The sequence below is a fragment of the Pseudorca crassidens genome, chromosome 3 (genome assembly GCF_039906515.1).
Source record: "Pseudorca crassidens isolate mPseCra1 chromosome 3, mPseCra1.hap1, whole genome shotgun sequence".
Lineage (NCBI taxonomy): Eukaryota > Metazoa > Chordata > Mammalia > Artiodactyla > Delphinidae > Pseudorca > Pseudorca crassidens.
Window position 1 is genome coordinate 58,086,203 of NC_090298.1, and position 18,674 is coordinate 58,104,876.

Below are 18,674 nucleotides of genomic sequence, written 5' to 3' on the forward strand. Positions count from 1 at the left end.
TTTTCTGCATCTGTGCAGTAGAACGAAAACTTTCTCTTAATATAGTGTTTTGGACTTCGGTGCTTAAACAGCAGGCTTTTGAAGGGTGAAGGTGTCTCATTTTGACATTCCCATCGCGGGCCCTCTTGTTCTGCAGATGGTACTCTGCTGCCACCTGGAGGCCTTTTGTGGGGTGTGCATGTAAAGGTAGGTGGGGTTGCTGAGGAGCACAGGTTGCCCAGGCTGGGTGTCAGCTACAGCCTTGTCCTTACTCCCTGTAGAGGTCAGCTGACATGACCACATGAAATTGAGGCTATTACCCTTTCATTTTTCATCATAGAAGCTAATATGCATTATGAATTCAAGAGCAATATACTGTTGTGGAGGGCAGATATCTTCCTAACTTGCTTGATATAAAGCAAATTCAAAGTTATTGTTATGCAGATTTAAAAAAATACATCATGACTTTGTGTCTGTTGACTTCTCTGCTCCATCCTTACCTTGTTAAGATTCATCATGGAAAGCCACCTAAACGAAAACCTTGTACTTTTTCTAAGCAGAAACATGGATGGAAACTGGCATTGTTGCCAGGCAGTAAGAAGGGCCTGAATAAATCCACTTGGAGGTTTGAGGCCTCACGTGACTGAAATTAACAGGAGTGGCAAAGTGTAGGAGGGAATGCCTAGTTAATGGACCTGGTGGGGAAACTAAGGGGCTCCCCAGAACTGGCATCCAGCAGGGCCTGGGGGGCAGGGAAGCTGAGGGGTCGAGAAGAGGTCCTGGGCCCACAGTGTTGTATATTAATACAAATTCAGGGTGAAGATTTCCATCCAGCTGCCCTTGTTAGGAGCGCCCAACACTTCTGTTTTCCTTAGGCCCAAACCTACTTTTGGTGGTTATTTCAATAACGGTGGCTCTTGTTTACGGGCAACTGAGTATTTGGGAAGAAAACCAATCAATCAAGACACAGAGAAAAGCACACCTTAAGTGGACCTTCTGTTCATCCCAGAACATCATGACCACTGATGCTTCCAGGAAAGCCTCTATTCAGAGCGAAGGCCACCGGTGTGCATGGGGCTGGTTAGTGCAGAGCCTGGCACTGTCTGAGGTCCCAGCCCAAGGGCTGTGCCAATGTTCTTGACATTAAACAATGGGCAAGGGAAAACCAAACCTCATCTAGAATGAATTAGGCTCTTTTGAAACATGAAATCGGTGGCACTTGAGGAAGGAGACGTGGGATTTCCTCAGGTGGGCACGAGTCACGTCCTTAGAATCTGTGCTGTTTTGAAGAGGCTTCGGTCAGTGCACAGCCTTCCTTCTGAATCAGGGGCATTTGTTTATTTAACAATCATTGTCTTCCTCAGGATTTCCTGTGAGAGCTCCTGGACTTGTTTACATCTTGGTCCACACAAATAATACCAGAGCGTGGGCTGTCAGGTTATCAGATACTCTGCTCTTCGGAGAGTTGATTTTTAAGAAGCCTAATCTAAAACCTAGATCCACACAGACGGCTCTGAGCAACTCATTTGCGTTTGTCATCTAGTTTCTTTTTTTATTTTCCTTTTTATTCTTCTTCCTTTTTTTTTTTAATGGAAATTCCTATCAGCAGATCCTGATAAGAATTATTCCTTTTGCAGAGATTAAGAATTCGGTGTCCAGCAGATCATCGCCTGGAGAGGAGAATGTAAAGGTAATGATTCCCTGCCCATTTTCATCTTTGTGCTTCTCTCCAGAGTTGAAGTAGAAGTGAAGACCTAGCAGTAATAAACATAGGATGAAAAACCCAAAGCAAAAAAACCCCTCAGGGATATGTCCCAGGGCACACTCAGAATAACTTGAAATTGCTTCCTTTATCGAATTTTAGATCTCTACTCTTAATGAGCAAACCTAGCTGTCTTTCTGGGTCGTAGTTGTATATGCAAGATGACTGTATACCTTTTCCAAAAATTTGTACTTGAAGATGATATCTACAGATGTTTGCCAACAATGCCATTGCAGGAATGAACTTGGGAGATATTCTCTGAATATAAAATAACCTATGGATAGCTTTTAGGCATGCATCAGCTTGGGACAGATTCTTCCCTTATTTCTAGCTGTTAATATTACGTACAAGACTAGTTTTCTGTTTATGTGTGGTGACACATGTAACATGTCTTTACTGATGTTTTCTTAGGTTGTTTTTTCATTTGCAAAAATAAACATTACTGTTATCAAGTAAGTAACTTGTAAAAAAGCCACCTGACTTTATCTTTTCCAGCGTGTGAAAAGCCCAGTGGTTCAACTGAATGAACATGAAGACCAGGACAGTCTATATTTGGGTATGTTCCAAAATATTGCTCCCCCCAGCATGCATATGGGGGTATCACAGACCCAGGTATGCAGGCGACAAGAAGAAAATCTACTTAGAAATAAAATCTTCCTTCCTGGGGGCCTTGTCTATTTCTTGAAACCCACCCAGGTAAATTTTTTTTACAGCATCAGTTATAATACTATGACTTCAGGCATTCAATCTCCATTTACACTCTAAAAAACAAAACAAAACAAAGAAAGCAATCCAAGCTTTTCTAGACAGTTTTACTCTGAGTCAGATGTTGGCTCGGGGCTTGTCATATGTTACCTTGTTATTCCTATGAGGTTGGTACTACCAGCTTCCGTTTCAGGTGATGGCGACTGAGCCCACTGGTAGAGGGTAAATGGGGCAGTTGAGACTCATAACTTCATCCTGCCTGGCCTCAGAATCCCCAAGTTTACCGCTATCCTATTTTTTTTTTTTTTTTGTGGTACGTGGGCCTCACTGTTGTGGCCTCTCCTGTTGCGGAGCACAGGCTCCGGACGCGCAGGCTCAGCGGCCATGGCTCACGGGCCCAGCCGCTCCGCGGCATGTGGGATCTTCCCGGACCGGGGCACGAACCCGTGTCCCCTGCATCGGCAGGCGGACTCTCAACCACTGCGCCACCAGGGAAGCCCTACTGCTATCCTATTTTGATACCCGGTGGGGGGGGGGCCCTTGGAGCTGAGCCTGTGATCTTATCCCCTGGCCTCAGGAAAAGACCAGACGCTTATCTTGGGGCATGGATCTGATGTGGGTGTCCCTTCAAAGGAACCAGGAGCTCCCTTGGCAAGGGGAAACTATTTCTCCCCTTGGCCCTGGGAATTCTTGTCTGCTCACAAGCATTGTAATTCACCACTCCCCAAGGGGCACCTCCCCAAATCTCCTCCTCGGGCATTTTCTAATTCTTCAGGGCTAATCAGGGCTCCAGACTTAACCTTTGAATTAGAGCCTGATGAAGCTCTTGGGGGTTTGAGGACACGCACAGGCTGGGCTATCAGCAGATGCCTCGTCCGGGCACTTGGATGGTCTGGGGCTGATAAGTGGGAAGCAGGTAATCCAGAGATTGCCCAGTTGGTTTCTTCAGGCTCAGTGAAGCTGCAGCAGCTCACACACCTGGAAGGTGCCTGGGCAGAGCAGTCTTGGGAGTGGCAGGGGTGTGGTGGTGGCTATGGCAGTGACCAAGTGCTTGGGCTGATGTGAAATCAGGGAAAAGCAAGACAGCTCCCTGGGTGAACTGAGTAGCGAAGGTGGGTGGCCTGCGGAGCCTGGCGGTGCAGGGGGCTCCCTGGGGAGTGCAGGCATGCAACAAAGCAGTTACAAGAATAAAGCAGGGTGAGGAGGAAGCACCCTCAGCATCGGTTGGCTGTGCTGCTTGTAGTTTGGCCACAAGCCAGAGGTGCTTTCTGGCTCTCCTTGTGTGAGGTGCTACTGAAATTGGAATAGAAACTAGATCATACTGGGCTTTGTGCACACCTTTAATATTTCTGCTATAGAAGGTAAGAGTAATGATTTACTTCCAGAAGAGGGGAAGAGGAAGGAGAAATGAAAGCAATCGTGCCCACGTGGATGAGTGTCGCGGGCTGTTGAAGCCCAGAGCTCGACTGCCGCTCACGCATGCAGGATGTCTCATCTCCAGATTGCATCATGCTCCCAGGAATGTCCGCTTTGAAGAATGTTTACCGAGACAGGTTGCTGGTGGGGGAGGAGTGCTGGCTGTTAAAAGTATTAGATAGCAGGATTATTTTCATGTTAGGCTTCAAAAATTCACTCCGTTCTCAAACCGGTATCCTTGCTGGGTAAGAAGGCACATGTTACGGACATTGCAGTAGCCTGACCTAATCGGGGTGTTTTGTCAGTAATGTCGTGTCTGACGAGGGATGTGATAAAGAATTTGAGAGAGACGAGCGTGTATGACATTAATCCGGTGATTTATGAGAAGGTCTATGAATGGTTATCCCTTGTGCGAACATTGGCTTTGTTGTTCATTTAAACTTGGTGGATTAGGAAAGGTCACCTGATTTTATGCAAAGAACATAATAGAATTAGGTGGTAAGCTGGTGTCTGGAACCGGAAATGGCTTTTCCCCGTGGCCGCTTCTAAACCGTTCTACTTTATATGTGCTTATATTCTGCTTGGTCTCTAAGGAAGTGCTGATAAACGTGGCATTGAGGTATATGTCTTTGCTGATTTGTGTTATTCAAAATGGTGTGACGTGAGTTTAGTGCGATCTCATAAACGACATCAGCGCCGTTCCAGTGGAACTTTCTGTGATGACGGGCATGTTCTGTATCCGCGCTATTCAGATATAGCCAGGTAGCCACATATGTCTATATAGCATGGGACGTATGACCAGTGTGACTGAGGAACTGCCTTTGAACTTTATTTTTGACACTGGACAGGGAAGCACCAGCGTAAGCTCCCTTTGTATTGCTGTCGTTGGCCCATGAGCATCAGGAACCAGCTCACCATTAGTTTATATGCTGAAAATGACTACTGATTGGAAGAATAAAGTCTCCAGTGGGTAACAGCTGGTAACCTCATCCAAGCTGGCGCCCCCGAACCACCACAGTAGTGCGTAGTGATAGTAAGATTACATTTATGGTGAGTCCAGAAGTGAGGGCCCCGCTCTCTGTGGATAACTGTGAGGGCTTGGCCTTTTGCTCAAAGGGGAGGGTATGAGTTGAGCGCTGGGGTCCGATTCTGTCGCTGCCACAGTGAAGAGTGAGACTCCTCAGCGTGCAGTGCCTTCACATTCTGGTCAGGTAGGGTGCGGGGAGAGGGCAAAGCATCTGGAGAAAAGGGTAGAAGAGAAGGTAAATGAAATGGGTCAATATGGAAATTAAAAGGAAGGAAGGGTCCATTTGGCTCAAGGATATGGGGCTAAATATGATTAAGGAATAGAAGCGCAACAGTGGGCAGCTGTGACTGTTGTACCACGGAGAAGTGATGCGGACATCTCGCGGGAAACGTGGACAACCTCTGGGAAATACAGTGGAGAGGGTGAGCTTTGGCTGCCCCGTTGGAATACCAGCTGCAAACAAAGATGCATAAGCCATCACTGGATTGGCAAAGCCGGAAACGTCTTGCACACTCTTCTTTTGAAAGGTTGAATCTGAAAAAATAAAGCCGTGTGCCTGATTAGAAATTCAGATTTCCAGTTAAAAGTTAAGTGTGTGCCTGAGGACTGTGAAACAAGAGTGCCAGTGTCTCAGGTGGGTTACAGAAGCCCCTGGAGGGTGACACTCCTGCTCCCTCAGCAAGTGATATTCAAGTGTGAGTGAGGTTGTACGGGACAGCCCAGATTTAGTGACACTCACGTTGAAACTGACTTTCCTGCAGTCATTTATCAGCCGCTGCCTGCACTGGACTGAAGATGACTTGAACTTTACTGGCTCAAGCTGTGTATTGTATGACCATTTGGGTGGAAAAATGAAGGACTGGTAAAACCGACATGTTACGACAAGAGCTCGGAGCACGTTTAACTTTCCCCGTGGGAGAAGGGGGTAGGGAGGTAGAGACCTTAGGGGCAGTGGTGGTGAAATTGGCTGGCATCCTCCTCCTGCCTGTGAAGTCTCGGTACCGTGAAGTGCTGGGCCGGAAGTGGTGCCGTATCTGCTCTTTGGCTGGCGGAGAGAGAGCTTGATGCAAGTGCCGGAGGTTCTAAGCGTCATATTGTTACGCTTAGAAAAAATAAATTAGTTTTGTCTTTTGTAATTACAGAAGTAATAAATGCTCACAGTAGAAAAATTAGAAATTTTAGAATAGAAAAACAGCCCTATCATTCTGCCACCCCCAAAGCAGCTAGTATTAAATTTTGGTGTGTTTACGTGATCATAGTTGTGATCGTGTAAACAATAGAATTCTATGTCCTGCTTTATTCACGTAACATTATATGCCATAAGTAAGCTTCATTTTAGAAGGTAGCTTAAAATGATGCTGTACATTTTTCTATGATTACTTTTGTATGAAGAAGGGAAAATGTCATAGATTCTTTCCACAAGTGTTTATCGACCAGGAAAACAAAACAAAACCCTCCTTTTTATAATATGTATTGTTGATTTTACAGAGTGGCCCAATTGTCAGTACATGCTGAGGCTCGAATCCCAGTTATTGGTTAATGCCCTGGGTCACTTCCTTGCTGTTACTCTTCATTACTTATATGTAATATGAGAAAACCTCTTAGTGGGTGTTGAGGCTGGGAAGGTGGGCACTAGGGAGACAGATGAACCAAAGCTGGATGTGAAAGGAAACCTGACTTGATACCAGAAAAACTCATCCAGACGAGTCGGGAAGAGAAGGAAGCAGAAACAGAAACAAACAGTAGGAAGTGAGGTGTTTCAGGGTGCTCAACCCAGCTGACACAGACAAGACAGAGAGAAACAGAGACCCCGCATAGGAAGCTTAGGAAAACATCACCAGAGAGAAACTGGAGGGAAATGATTGGGAGATCCAAAGAACAGTCCCTCAGAACAGAATGTTAGGGGCAGCAGGAACTCTTTATCCAAGATCTGCTTTTGTGGGTGTGTCTGGGAGAGTCCAGGCCCATGGCTTTAGGTGGTGAGCTGGGTGGAGACGGTACAGTCAACAGTGCTAGTCTGGCAAACCACCAATAAGTAGGACTAATTAGGTTAGTCTTTTCTTCTTATACTAACTTAAAGTTTGGAAATGGGATTGATGCTACTAAGCTATAAAACCTTATAAAACAGCAATTTTAAGTTGCTTGGAAACATCTTGAAACTTTATTTGCAGAAGCAAGGTCCAAAATGTGGAATCTTAAGATCTAGGACCCATGTCACTGGAAGCTGGTCCTCTTTCGGCTGTGATTATTTCGTAACTCATGTGTATCTATGTTGAGATCTCGGAACTGTTGCATGAAACATGAAAGAAAAGAAAAAAGGAAAAAAAGGGAGAGGGAGTAACCTTAGCAGAGCTCTTAGCCTTCTGAAAAGTAAGTTTTCAAGCCTAATTTCTGGCAGGTCTCTCTTTATGCCCCAGGCTGTAAAAGTTTTGGGTAGATTTTCTTCTTTTCTCTTCTGTTTTTGGGGTCATCTTTCCACCACAAACCAAAGCTTACCAGTGTTTCAGTTTTGAAATAAAGGGGCTGGGGCTGGAGAAATATCCCAAGAAGATCACTCGGAATGCACAGTTATTTGTAAAAGTTCTGATTCAGATTTTATTCCTTTCCTTCACTTCAATGAAAATTTCTTATTGCAGTTGTTGAGGTTTTAAAAATTGGTTTTGGTAGAAGAAATTGCCAACTTACTGGAATTCTGCTGAGTGGTGTAAGCTGAGTTTGGTTCTCTTATCACGAGTGTTCCGCCTTTTCTATTTGTGGTTTCATTCTCTGGATAAAATTCTCCTTGTGGAATGCGAATAAAGCATTTTTCTTTAAATTAGACAATTGGAATATTTATTGACAGACTTTTATCCCGTAAGTTAAAAAAGAACTTAGGGGTTTTCAGGTTAATATAATACTACAGACAAGGAAATGTGAAGGAACTAAAGTCTTATTGTAGGTGTAATGTCTTCATGTTATCATCTTTTCTTATAATTTTTTATGTTTTTTTTTTTTTTTTTAAACAAGTCCCAAGGCTAGGAAGAAGCTGTCTGGTCTAATGATAGGTCTAATGTTCTGCCTAGTTTTTGATCACAAATAATGTGTTTAAAAACAAAATAAAAGTGAGTTAAGATTAGGAGTCGCTAATTAATCTAAGTACTCTGTTATCTGAACTCTGCCTGCCCGTTGGAATTACCTTGGAGCTTTAACAAACAATCCTGAAGCCCTGGTCCCACCCCCACAGAAGTCTGACCTAATTGGCCTGAAGTGCAGCCTGTGTTGCAGGAGTTGTAGAAGCTTCCCAGGTGATTCTCAGATACAGCCAAGGTTGAGAACCATGACATGGCTCCTTAAGGGAGCGCTGCTCTGCTGAAATCACTCTGACTTACTGGGTTTTCAGTGTTTTGGGAATTGGAGCGTTGTGGTTCTACTTTTATCTCAGTTGGTTACAAAAGCAATTCATGGAAGCCCATTTGTATTAGGTTTGCAGACTTTTAATGATGATCCCCGTCAACATCATGGTAGATCCGTGGGAAAGGTAAAAAACAAAAAAAATTCATTGAAAGTTTCCTAAAGACTTGAACCTAAATGAGATGATTAAACCTTTAAAGGTTATTTTTAAACATTAAGAAGGAATCAAGTGATTGTAGTTTGCGGTCACATTCATTTATTGGACTGAAGAGGTGCACAGTTCGGGATGAAGGGAGTGGACGGTTGTTTACACCAATGTCATAGGGCGTTACAAGGAGGCCTGATGTTTGACAGTAGTACCAACCTAGCTGTCGCGTATTCTAAATCACCTTTTTCTTTCATGTCACAAACCAACTTAATTTCTGAAATGTAATCTAGGAGGGGGAAAAAAATGACAGTTCTTTCTCTGAACTCTAAATGTTTCATTCTCCAAAACAGGATCCTCAACTCCGAACAAACCAGCTTAGTGAATAATTCCAGAGCTTCTGTCCCTAAAGGTTCTGTTTTGATTAAATCAAATCATTATAAATTTCAAACAAGTATAAAATCTTAAGGAAACTACAACTACCTTATAAAACATGAAACAAATGAAAAATATGAAATACATCCTGGAAATAGTATTTGTAAATGCTTTTTGTGGAAAGTTAAATTTCCACTTAAGGATTTTGTCCCCTTTTCTTTTGTTGAAACACTTGGGAATACCTGTGTGTGCAGACGGTTAATGAAAGAATTGCCCGCACAGGGGAATCCTTAGGTTTCGGGCTTGATTGCAGTGTCAGTGTGTTTAGGCTTGCTGAGTACCCAGTGGTTAATCCCTTGGAAGGGACTTTAGGGCAATTAAGATTCTGGTTAGCTTTCATTGCCAGGCAGTACGAGCTCTATCAATTTATTGGGACAATTTGCTGTAACTTTTAGAGTGCCTAATTTGGAAGACATTTTTATGAAACATGGCCTCTTACTTCAGTCATGGGCAAGAAATCCAACAGAACTTATTCTTCTTATTCAATATGAGATTCTTTGGAAGAATATGTGTAAAGCATAGGAAAGAAGTGATGCAATCATATGCTGAATACGAGAGCCCGGGGTAAATAGTCTTTTGTTTCTTCATAACATTTAAAATAACAAACAAAAAACAGAATCAAGAGTGAAGTTAAAGGTGTCCAGAATTTTGAAGCAAACTTTGAGGAAGCGAGCTGGGCTTCATCCAGATTCTTGAAATTTATCTACCATTAGGTTTCTGCTGATCTAACTGAAGTAGACTTACCTACCCCCCAAGTGTCCAATGGGGGCTCCTCATTAGGGTTAACTCTTAGGAACATATTAACCCCAAAGTGACACTATTTGTTTCTGAGAAATTACAATTATTTTTAGCATATAATCTTTCAATGTCTAATTAGTTCCCTCAGAGCTACATGGGAACTTCACTTCAGAACTTAAGCAAAGGGAAATAGAGTTTTATGCATGACTTGAATTCTACGTATCTGAATAAGCAATGCACACTTTCTTTGAGCATGAATTCCACAAATATTTAATGAACATAGAGCCTGTACATTTTGTCCCCATCCTTTAACACATTTTCACACTTTATTTTGTAGAACAGTTTTAGATTTACAGAAAAGTTGCAAAGATGGTACAGAGAGTTCCCATACACCCAGCCCCCTAGACTCCCCTAGTTTCCCTTATTATTAACATCATATATTATTATGGTATATTTGTTAAAATTAATGAACCAGTTTTGATACATTATTATTGACTAAAGTCCATCCTTTATTTAGATTTCCTTGGTTTTTATCTAGTTTCCTTCTTCTGTCCCAGGATACCATATTACATTCAGCTGTGTTTCCTTAGGCTCCCCTTGGCTGTGAGAGTTTCTCAGACTTATTTTTGATGATCTTGACATTTTTGAGGAATACTGGTCATGTATTCCATAGAATGTCCCTTCATTGGTAATTTTGGGGTGTTTTCTCTATCATTAAACTGAGGTTATGGGTTTGGGGAGGAAGACCACAGAGGTTAAGCGCCATTTCCATCACATTATATCAATAGCATATAATATCGGCATGACTTGTCAGTGTTGATGATGACCTTGATTACCTGGTAGAGCTAGCGTTTGTCAGGTTTCTCCACTGTAAAGTTACTCTTCCCCACTCCTCTTCCCATATCGTGTTCTTTGAAAGGAAGTCATGATGTGCAGCCCACACTTTAGGAATGAGGAGTTATCTGTATGCTTCCCTGTGGGCAAAGTGTCTAAAACTATTTGGAATTCTTCTCCATGGGAGATTTTTATCCCTCTCACTTATTTATTCAGTCGTTTGTCAGTATAAATTCATGGATATTTATTTTACACTTTGGGTAGTCATCTAGTACTACTTTATTCAGAGTGTTCTAGCTTTGGTGATGAGGGACTCTTTCAGTTGGCTTCTGTGTCCTTTCTACATATTCCTGTCATTGTGGGGTTTTATCTTAGGGTGGTGAATATTCTTTACGATACTGTACTGGTAGATACATGACACTGCATTTGTCAAAGCCCATAGAACTTTATGGCACAGAGAGGAAACTTCAGTGTGTGCAAATAAAAAATTAAGAGGTTGGAGGATCCTGTGATGGAATGCAAAATGTAGCAAAACAACCTAATTGTACGAAAAACTTTGGAAACAACCTCACTGTAGAGGATGGGAGCAGGGTGCAGACCTCAGTAACTTTGGAAATGAGTAGAGTCTGTAAGAATAAAAGCAAAAGAAACTGTACATAAGCATGTCTTCTAGGTGAGAAAGTTGTTTCCCATAGGGGTACAGGTTAACATTTCTGATACCACTATTAATATATACTGGAAATAAGTAAGTCAATGGATGATGGAGAGTAGGTGTCAGGTTTTTCACTATTGGAGTGGGAGTTTACAGAGAAGCAAGGGGAGGAGGCCAGAATGATCCATGTGCTAATGAATGAGCGATGTGGACATCACTATGTACTCATGATTAGTTAAAATAGATACACATGGTTGCGTATGGAACTATTTGTAGGTACGTGTATATACCTAGGTTAGGACACACATATTTCATTGCTGTGTCAGTTGAGAGGGCCTAGAAGCAGCAATACTCCAGTAGCATATACAAGATGAGCCCACCCTTTAAAAAAACCCCAAACAAACAGGATTATCCATCACATTTTGTGTGAATTTCAGCTTCAGAACTGTAGGCTTGATAACACTTATATTAAAATGATTTAAATTCTTTGCTCTTTTAACTTATTTACATGTGAATGACCGTAAAAGTCTATAGAACAATAGGTTGAACTTTGATGTTAAAATTGATTTAAAAAAAAGTTTGTGAATAAGTCCATATCATGTAAGAAACTTTTTCCGAAGGTTTGGAAAAATTAAAATTGGAACATTATCAGAAAAAACTTCAAATGTAATCATAGATGTTGCTTCCCTAGGTGCCTCAGCTCTTCCTACTATGAAGAATTTTTTTTCTCCTCAGGCTGTAACAAGATACTTTCCTCCCCCTCCATCCTTTCTCTGTCCAGACTTATGGCCCATAACCTTGCTTCTTCCACCTCCAGGGACCCTTACATTTACTATCCACAGCTGCCTCTTCAGGACAAATTCAAAATTCTTCATAATGTATCATTCAGAAAAACTTAGTGAATTTGTCCTAATTCTTTCCTTTCAGGTTATGCCCAGGAACTTCAGTGTTTAAGACAAAAAGAGGTCCACCAAGGATCTTAAGAGAATCAGCTAAGTAGAACCTGTATCTGTAGCAATACTAAATGCTGGTGGAGGCTTTGACAACATAATTCTTTAATATGTTACTTTGGTCAGAAAATCTATTATTTTCCTATCCTGAAGTGTTTTTGAGAATTTTTTTCTCTTTTTGTATTACATGTGGGTATATGATAATACAGGTAATTTCATTTGTTGGACTTCTAGGTTGTGTCTGGGTTTTTTCCCCCTTAGATAATAGGATGACATAATGGGGCATATCAGAACTTTCGGAGGGGCATGCAGAGTTTTTGTTCAAATAAATCAAGGTAATTAAGGTAGATAAGAATTAAAAATGTTCTCATTTTTAAAGTAAGGTGGTATTATGAATGGTGGCACCCTGGGTTTCTAATTTATGACCACCATTGTACCATGCTCCTACTTCATGTCTATTTTATGTGAATTCAACTTTATAGGCTCTATTAAAAAAATACAACAGGGAGGGGAGATAGGGAGAAAAAGAATAATTTGAACCTCAGGTGGTTCTACACTCAGTGAGTGTAACAGCCCTGAGTGAGCATGAGGCTGGACGTGAATGTGCGCTTCCCTCCCTGGGGCTCACAGTGAGTGTATCTTACGCGTGGATGTGAGCTGTGCTTTTAAGACCTTTGTTTTCTGTAAAACATGGCCTCTCAGTGAAAGCCAACCATTTTTTTTTTTTTTTTTTTTTGCGGTACACGGGCCACTCACTGTTGTGGCCTCTCCCGTTGCGGAGCACAGGCTCCGGACGCGCAGGCTCAGCGGCCATGGCTCACGGGCCCAGCCGCTCCGCGGCATGTGGGATCTTCCCAGACCGGGGCACAAACCCACGTCCCCTGCATTGGCAGGCGGACTCTCAGCCACTGCGCCACCAGGGAAGCCCAAGCCAACCATTTCTTCTGGTGCCCGACCGAGGTAACGATGTTCTCCAGCAAAGAACTGTTTCTGTTGAACTTAGAGTGATGACATGGTGCCTTCTAAGAGGTTTTTGAGGAAGACTTTGATCATCTCTGACTTTCACCTAATGCTGGAACTTGAACTACATGAAATTGTCACTGTTTAGGCTGAAATTATCCAGGATAGGCTTGTCCTTGCATCATGGGTCCTGCTGCCTTTTGTCTGTATTTTTTTTGATTATTATTATTATTTTCCCCAAGAATCATGTTTAACAGTGTTAAAAACTGTAGTCTCTGGTGGTCAAACAATGGAGCAGAAAAGCAAAACAAATCCTCCTCTTTCTGTCTCAGTATGATTTCCTTGGAACTTCTTTTCATTTTGCCGTGTCTCTGTTTTGAAAATCAAGCTATTACTCTTGAGATAAAGATAAGAATCTTTCAGTGTCTATAATATAGGAGAGAAATATAATGAAAGGGAAACTTTATTTACAGTTAACATTTAAACTAAAACTTAGTGAAAACGTATGTTCTTTACTGTTATAATCTCATTTGATCCCTACAACTCTTTGAAGTATAGATATCCCATTTTATAGGAAACAACTGAGGATCAGAAGGTATGAGTGACTTGGTGAGGACCACTAAGTAAATAAGTGACAGAGTCCAGATATATAGATCTTCCTTGACTTATGATGGGGTCGTGCCCCAATAAAACCATCATAAGTTGAAAATATCATAAGTGACAAATGCATTTAATAAATCTAACCTGCTGAGCGTCCTGGCTTAGCCTAGCATATTTTAAATGCTCAGAACACATCCATTAGCCTACAATTGGGCATCATCATCTAACACAAAGCATATTTTATAATAAAGTGTTGAATATCTCGTAATTTATTGAATACGGTCATGAAACTGAAAAACAGAATGATTGTATGGGTACAGACTGGCTGTAAGCATAGAGGGTGTTTACCCTCCTGATCGTGTGGCTGACTGGGATCTGTACTCGCTGACACTGCTCGGCCTCATGACAGAGTGTCATAGGGCATATCGCCAGTCTGGGAAAAGATCAAAATTCAGAATTCCACGTCCAGTTTCTACTGAATGCGTGTTGCTTCTGCACCATCGGTAAAGTCGAAAAATCCTAAGTTGAACCATCATAAGCCGGCGACCATCTATATAGGTCTCCAAAATCCCGTACTTTTTCTTTTCAGCTTGAGGCTCCTTAAAAATATGAATGTAAAACACAGTTTTTGTCCTCAAGGAATTTTGGATCCCATCGGAGGATAAGAAAACTGTACAAGTACTGTAATTTAACTTGAAATATAAATACTCTTCTAGGGAGGTTCAGTTTTATCATTGTTGAGAGGTAGGTGACAGCATGTGTCCTGGATAATTGAGACTTTATGGAGGTTATTTTCTAAGTAAAGGATGTTCTAATTAGAGCGGGCACAGTAAGGCTGATTAAATCATTTACATTCTTATGTTGTCATGGTTGTATGATATCTGGTGAGAAAGTGGCCTTGGGGATATATCATTGAATTCTGCCAACTGCAATTGCAATCAGCCTGTCAGAGAAAGCAAAGAAATTAAGCCGTTGAATATGAATGAGATGTAAATAACATCTTGAATTAATTTAAATGCAATCACATTGACCCAATGCTGGGACAAACTCAATTACTGTAGAAAACAAGGAGGATAAATGACGCATATTCAGGAGAAATTCTTTGGTAAGAAAACGAGTTGGCCTAAAAAAAGACTGTCAACGCAATATTTGATACTCCACTTTTTATGTTAACTGTGCACACTGCTGGTCAGTAAACTCAATTTATTCTTTAAACCATGTCAATAAATAATAAAGCAAGTGAGATTGGAAAGTCTCTTGTTGGGTTTCTCATGTGTACTGGTTGGGTAATTCTAGTAGTTTTATTGCCAGAATAATTTCTATATCAACAATCAGTTGATATGGAATTGGTCAACAAGGACTGTGCTTTGGGGATAATTAGATTGAGATGCACCTACCTGGCATCTCAACTCAAGAACTGCATTTTACAAAGTTCTTTCATATCTCTGCATTGTCCTGAAGGTCTTCTGACCTGTCTCTGACGCTTAAGAGAGGAGCAGCCCACTCCAGTAGTTTGTTGACCTGGGATTTATCCCAGGTTTAGTGGCTCTAAAACTTTAGTGGCTCTAAAACTTTACTTTGCATGATAATGAGAAAGATAACAGTATTTCCTGACCCAGTACCTTCATTTCCAAATGGTGCTTGTCTACACTTGTGGAGGTTCCCTTCCTAGGGTCTCTGGACATCTCTCAGGCAGGCAAGAGTTCTGTGCACTCCCCAAGTATTGTAGGGAGCCTTAGAGAACAAAGGGTTTTCTCCACCCAACAGTACTGCTGTTTGCAAACGTAGACACTGTTATGATGAATAAAATGCAAATATATATTTAAACACTTTACCAGAGTTCTCATAGCATTTTTTTTTGGTCAAGATACACACTTCAATTAGCAGATATTTACTAAAAATATTACAGCTGTCATATAAAGATTCTTCGTCTACGGGTTGGGACTTAACTGTGTAAATCATTCATTCACTTAGGACTTAGAACACTGCCTACAGTGTTCTAAGTCCTAAAGCTGAGAATGAATGGAAACCCATTCACAAGATTTTATCTATTTTCTTATAGAAAGTTGTGTATGGACTAAAACTCTCTTATCTGATAGTAGAGTTGAGAGTAATTTTTCCTTACAGTTGCTCCAGCTGAGTAAGAAAAATATGTACTTATTCTTCAAATAAAAGGTCACAAAGTAGAGAATATATTTTTTGTTTTAATTCAGTTGTGATGCTTGTCATTACATAGCTTACAGCTGATCTACTTGTATGCTATATTTACATAGCAACCCATATGAACACAGAGGTGACGTATGTAATTCTGAGTTCCTTCGCATCTAGCTGTACCCCTCTCCCAACCCCAGCCCAATCAGACAGGATTAGCTATCAGGGAGCAGGTTATGCATCTGTTTTCTCACACAGCATGGCACGAGAGTGCCAACGATTTTTGAAATAATTGAAGTAAAGAGATGAATGTTAATTAAGACACATATTGTCATGTTCCAGGTCTGCAGAGTTGAAAGGATCCTCACACTGTTTCCACTCTCCTTTAGTTTATTTGGCCGTCAGATGCCCTCAAAACAAAAGACAATACTTCTGTGAAAAGAAATGCTTAAAAGAGACTCCCGTATGAGACTTGGGATCTACTTTTTTTCTGCTGCAGACCCTGGCTGCCGTGCTGGAGCTATTTAGGGCCCATGTATCTGTGCGCCTGCCGGTGGGGGTTTAGAGAAGTAAGTTTGAGCAGTGTCAACGATTTATGGGGAGGCAGTAATGGGCTTCTACTGAATGCTAATTACTGACGAGTTGTTCAGGGAGACCGTGTAAGAACTGTCGGTTTGTGGTAAATTAGTCGCTAGCTCCATTGAGATGGACTGCGAGTTTAGATCAGAGCCCCAAAGGCGCCCAGCTCCTTGTGACGGATGGCCAAACTTGGTGACAATTTGAGAAAAAACGCCCCAATTGTGCTAAACGGTAAAGTGGATGGCTTTACATGAATTTAATAAGTACAATTCTGGTTAAAAGTTAAAGCTTCCAAGCCCTTTTGGATTAAAAGGATGGGGAGACTGGATTGTTAAATGAATTATCAGAGTTGTTTTGGCTCTTAGATCTGAAAAGCTGCCAATGGTATGAAAGAATAGATTGCTCTGGAAAAATCCCTGCCCCGAGTATGACGGCCTTTATTTGTCTGTGTACTGGAGCTTTCTGGCTGTCCACACGCATAAACCTCAACCTTTATCTCATGCTGCACAGGGTGGCTTTTCTGAGAAATGATCCTCTAGCTCCCGACCAAAACAGGCGTCTGCATTGGGAGGGTTTTCTTCAGTCTCAGGCGGCTCTCTTTCAATTCGCAGTTACCTTTTTTCTTCATTTCCATTTCCAGCAAACGAGAAGAGAGTTAATGATTCATTTGCTCCCAGTGACCTTTTGAATAACTGGACTGCGGTGTACCAGTACCACTCTGAGCTGCTGTGCTCGCCTCCTTTTACTTTCCCAGTTTGACTTGCATATTTATAGCCTCCTTCTTGGTCTACATGCCTGAACGCCTGAAGGAAGCAAAACATTTATTGCCTCTCCCTCCCGGTGTTCGCAGCTTTCACCCAGCCCCATTCCTTCCTTTTACATCACACGGGAGACTCACCTCCTGGCTGGGGATGTCCGAGTTCTTCCTGAGTCTCTGCTGTTGAATCTGTTGATTTCATCAAGACAAAAAGATGGATTCTGACTCGGACTCACCTTTTAACTACTCGTGGCCTTCCTTCCCCAAAATGAAGATTCGACGGAGGGCGTCCAAACAAGGTAGATCGCGCGATCTTTTACTACCCCCAGAGCCAAACCAGGCATCTTCCTGTTCTTACCTTTCTTTTCCTCGTTGCTTTGCAAGACTCTTTCTGATAAGTGCATGTTTATACATGTCTTTATAAAACTCTTATAATATAAATATTTTATAGATAGACTTCTAAGGTAAACCTACTCATCCTTCTTGTGTTCCTTTCACTTTAAATCTTCCTTTGTGCTGTATTGTGCATGCGCTATTCCTTTAAAAAAAAAAGAGGGGGGAGTTTAGTACAAGGTAAATGTTTCGGATTCATTTGCTCAGTTACCTTGGTGTTACCTTGACAATAAAGTGTCTTGTTGATTTAAATGTGTCTGGTCTTTGTGGGGTGTGCAGAGAACTATGCGTGCGCTTAGTACCGGGTGTCCGCTGCATTTGTGTTTTAGTTTTCAAGTGTGTGCTAATTAAAAAAATTTTTTTATACCTAACAAAATTCTTTCTTTTCTACTCTACTTTCTTGATTTTGTAGATGCTCTAAGGAAGGGATTTTAAGAAAGTAATTTCAATAAGAAAGCCTCTATTTCTCCAGGGGACGCAATCACATATTAAAAAGTTTATTAACGGTAATTACCAAGTATGCAAAACGCTTTACTGCCAAAGGCAGAAGAGCTATTTATTTGCAGCGTGATAATAATGGAGTGGCTTCACGCTGCTTATTCCCCCTCACCTGCAACCCACTCTTGTGGTGCAGGTCTTGGAAACCAAGGGACAAGTTGGTGTTAGGGAACAGCGGAGGTTCCCTGAGTATCTGGTGCACCATCCCCAGCAGATGGTGATTGTTGCCTTCTGTTTATCAAAACTAGAAAGGTAGTGAGTAGCCCTTTCTTGTGTTGTAGAGGGACTTTATGTGGTTATGTTTTTAGTTCCAACAGAAACATTTTTGTGAGCTTATAAGCAGAACAGGTGTTTCTGAAAGTGGGCCGCCTCTGTAGCTTTGTCCTGGGGGAGCAGAATTCTCTCTTGAGAACAGAATGACCAACCGTATCACCCTGTGCTTTACCTGGAGAAAAATGGAAGCTGGTGGTCGTCACTGTACCTGTTTCATTTCAAGGCTTCTTTTTCCTTCTAAAATAAAATGGAGGTGTGTGTGTGTGTGCGCGCACACGCATGCGTGTGTGTTTGCTCTTGGCTGGGATCAAGGCTGATTCCAGGAATACAGTGGGTTGACTCTCTAGGGATAGTAGAAAGCCTCGCCCTGAGCAAATCTCCCACGCTATTCATTGCCATTCTTGAAATTCTATCACTGGGGACTTAACAC

The 18,674-nt window shown here is 41.7% G+C and overlaps 1 protein-coding gene across 2 annotated transcripts in view; it reads left to right on the plus strand.

Moving 5' to 3' along the window:
* The window catches only part of ARHGEF28 (Rho guanine nucleotide exchange factor 28), a 311,689-nt gene that overhangs the window by 161,997 nt on the left and 131,018 nt on the right, over positions 1 to 18,674 (plus strand). Inside the window, exons 9-10 of one of the 2 annotated variants that reach the window (XM_067730988.1) lie at positions 1,617 to 1,669; positions 2,237 to 2,297. In XM_067730988.1, coding sequence (XP_067587089.1) covers positions 1,617 to 1,669; positions 2,237 to 2,297 — 114 coding nt within the window. Of the gene's footprint in view, positions 1 to 1,616; positions 1,670 to 2,236; positions 2,298 to 16,869; positions 17,380 to 18,674 lie in introns of those variants that run through there. The other variant, XM_067730989.1, reaches the window with a different exon arrangement.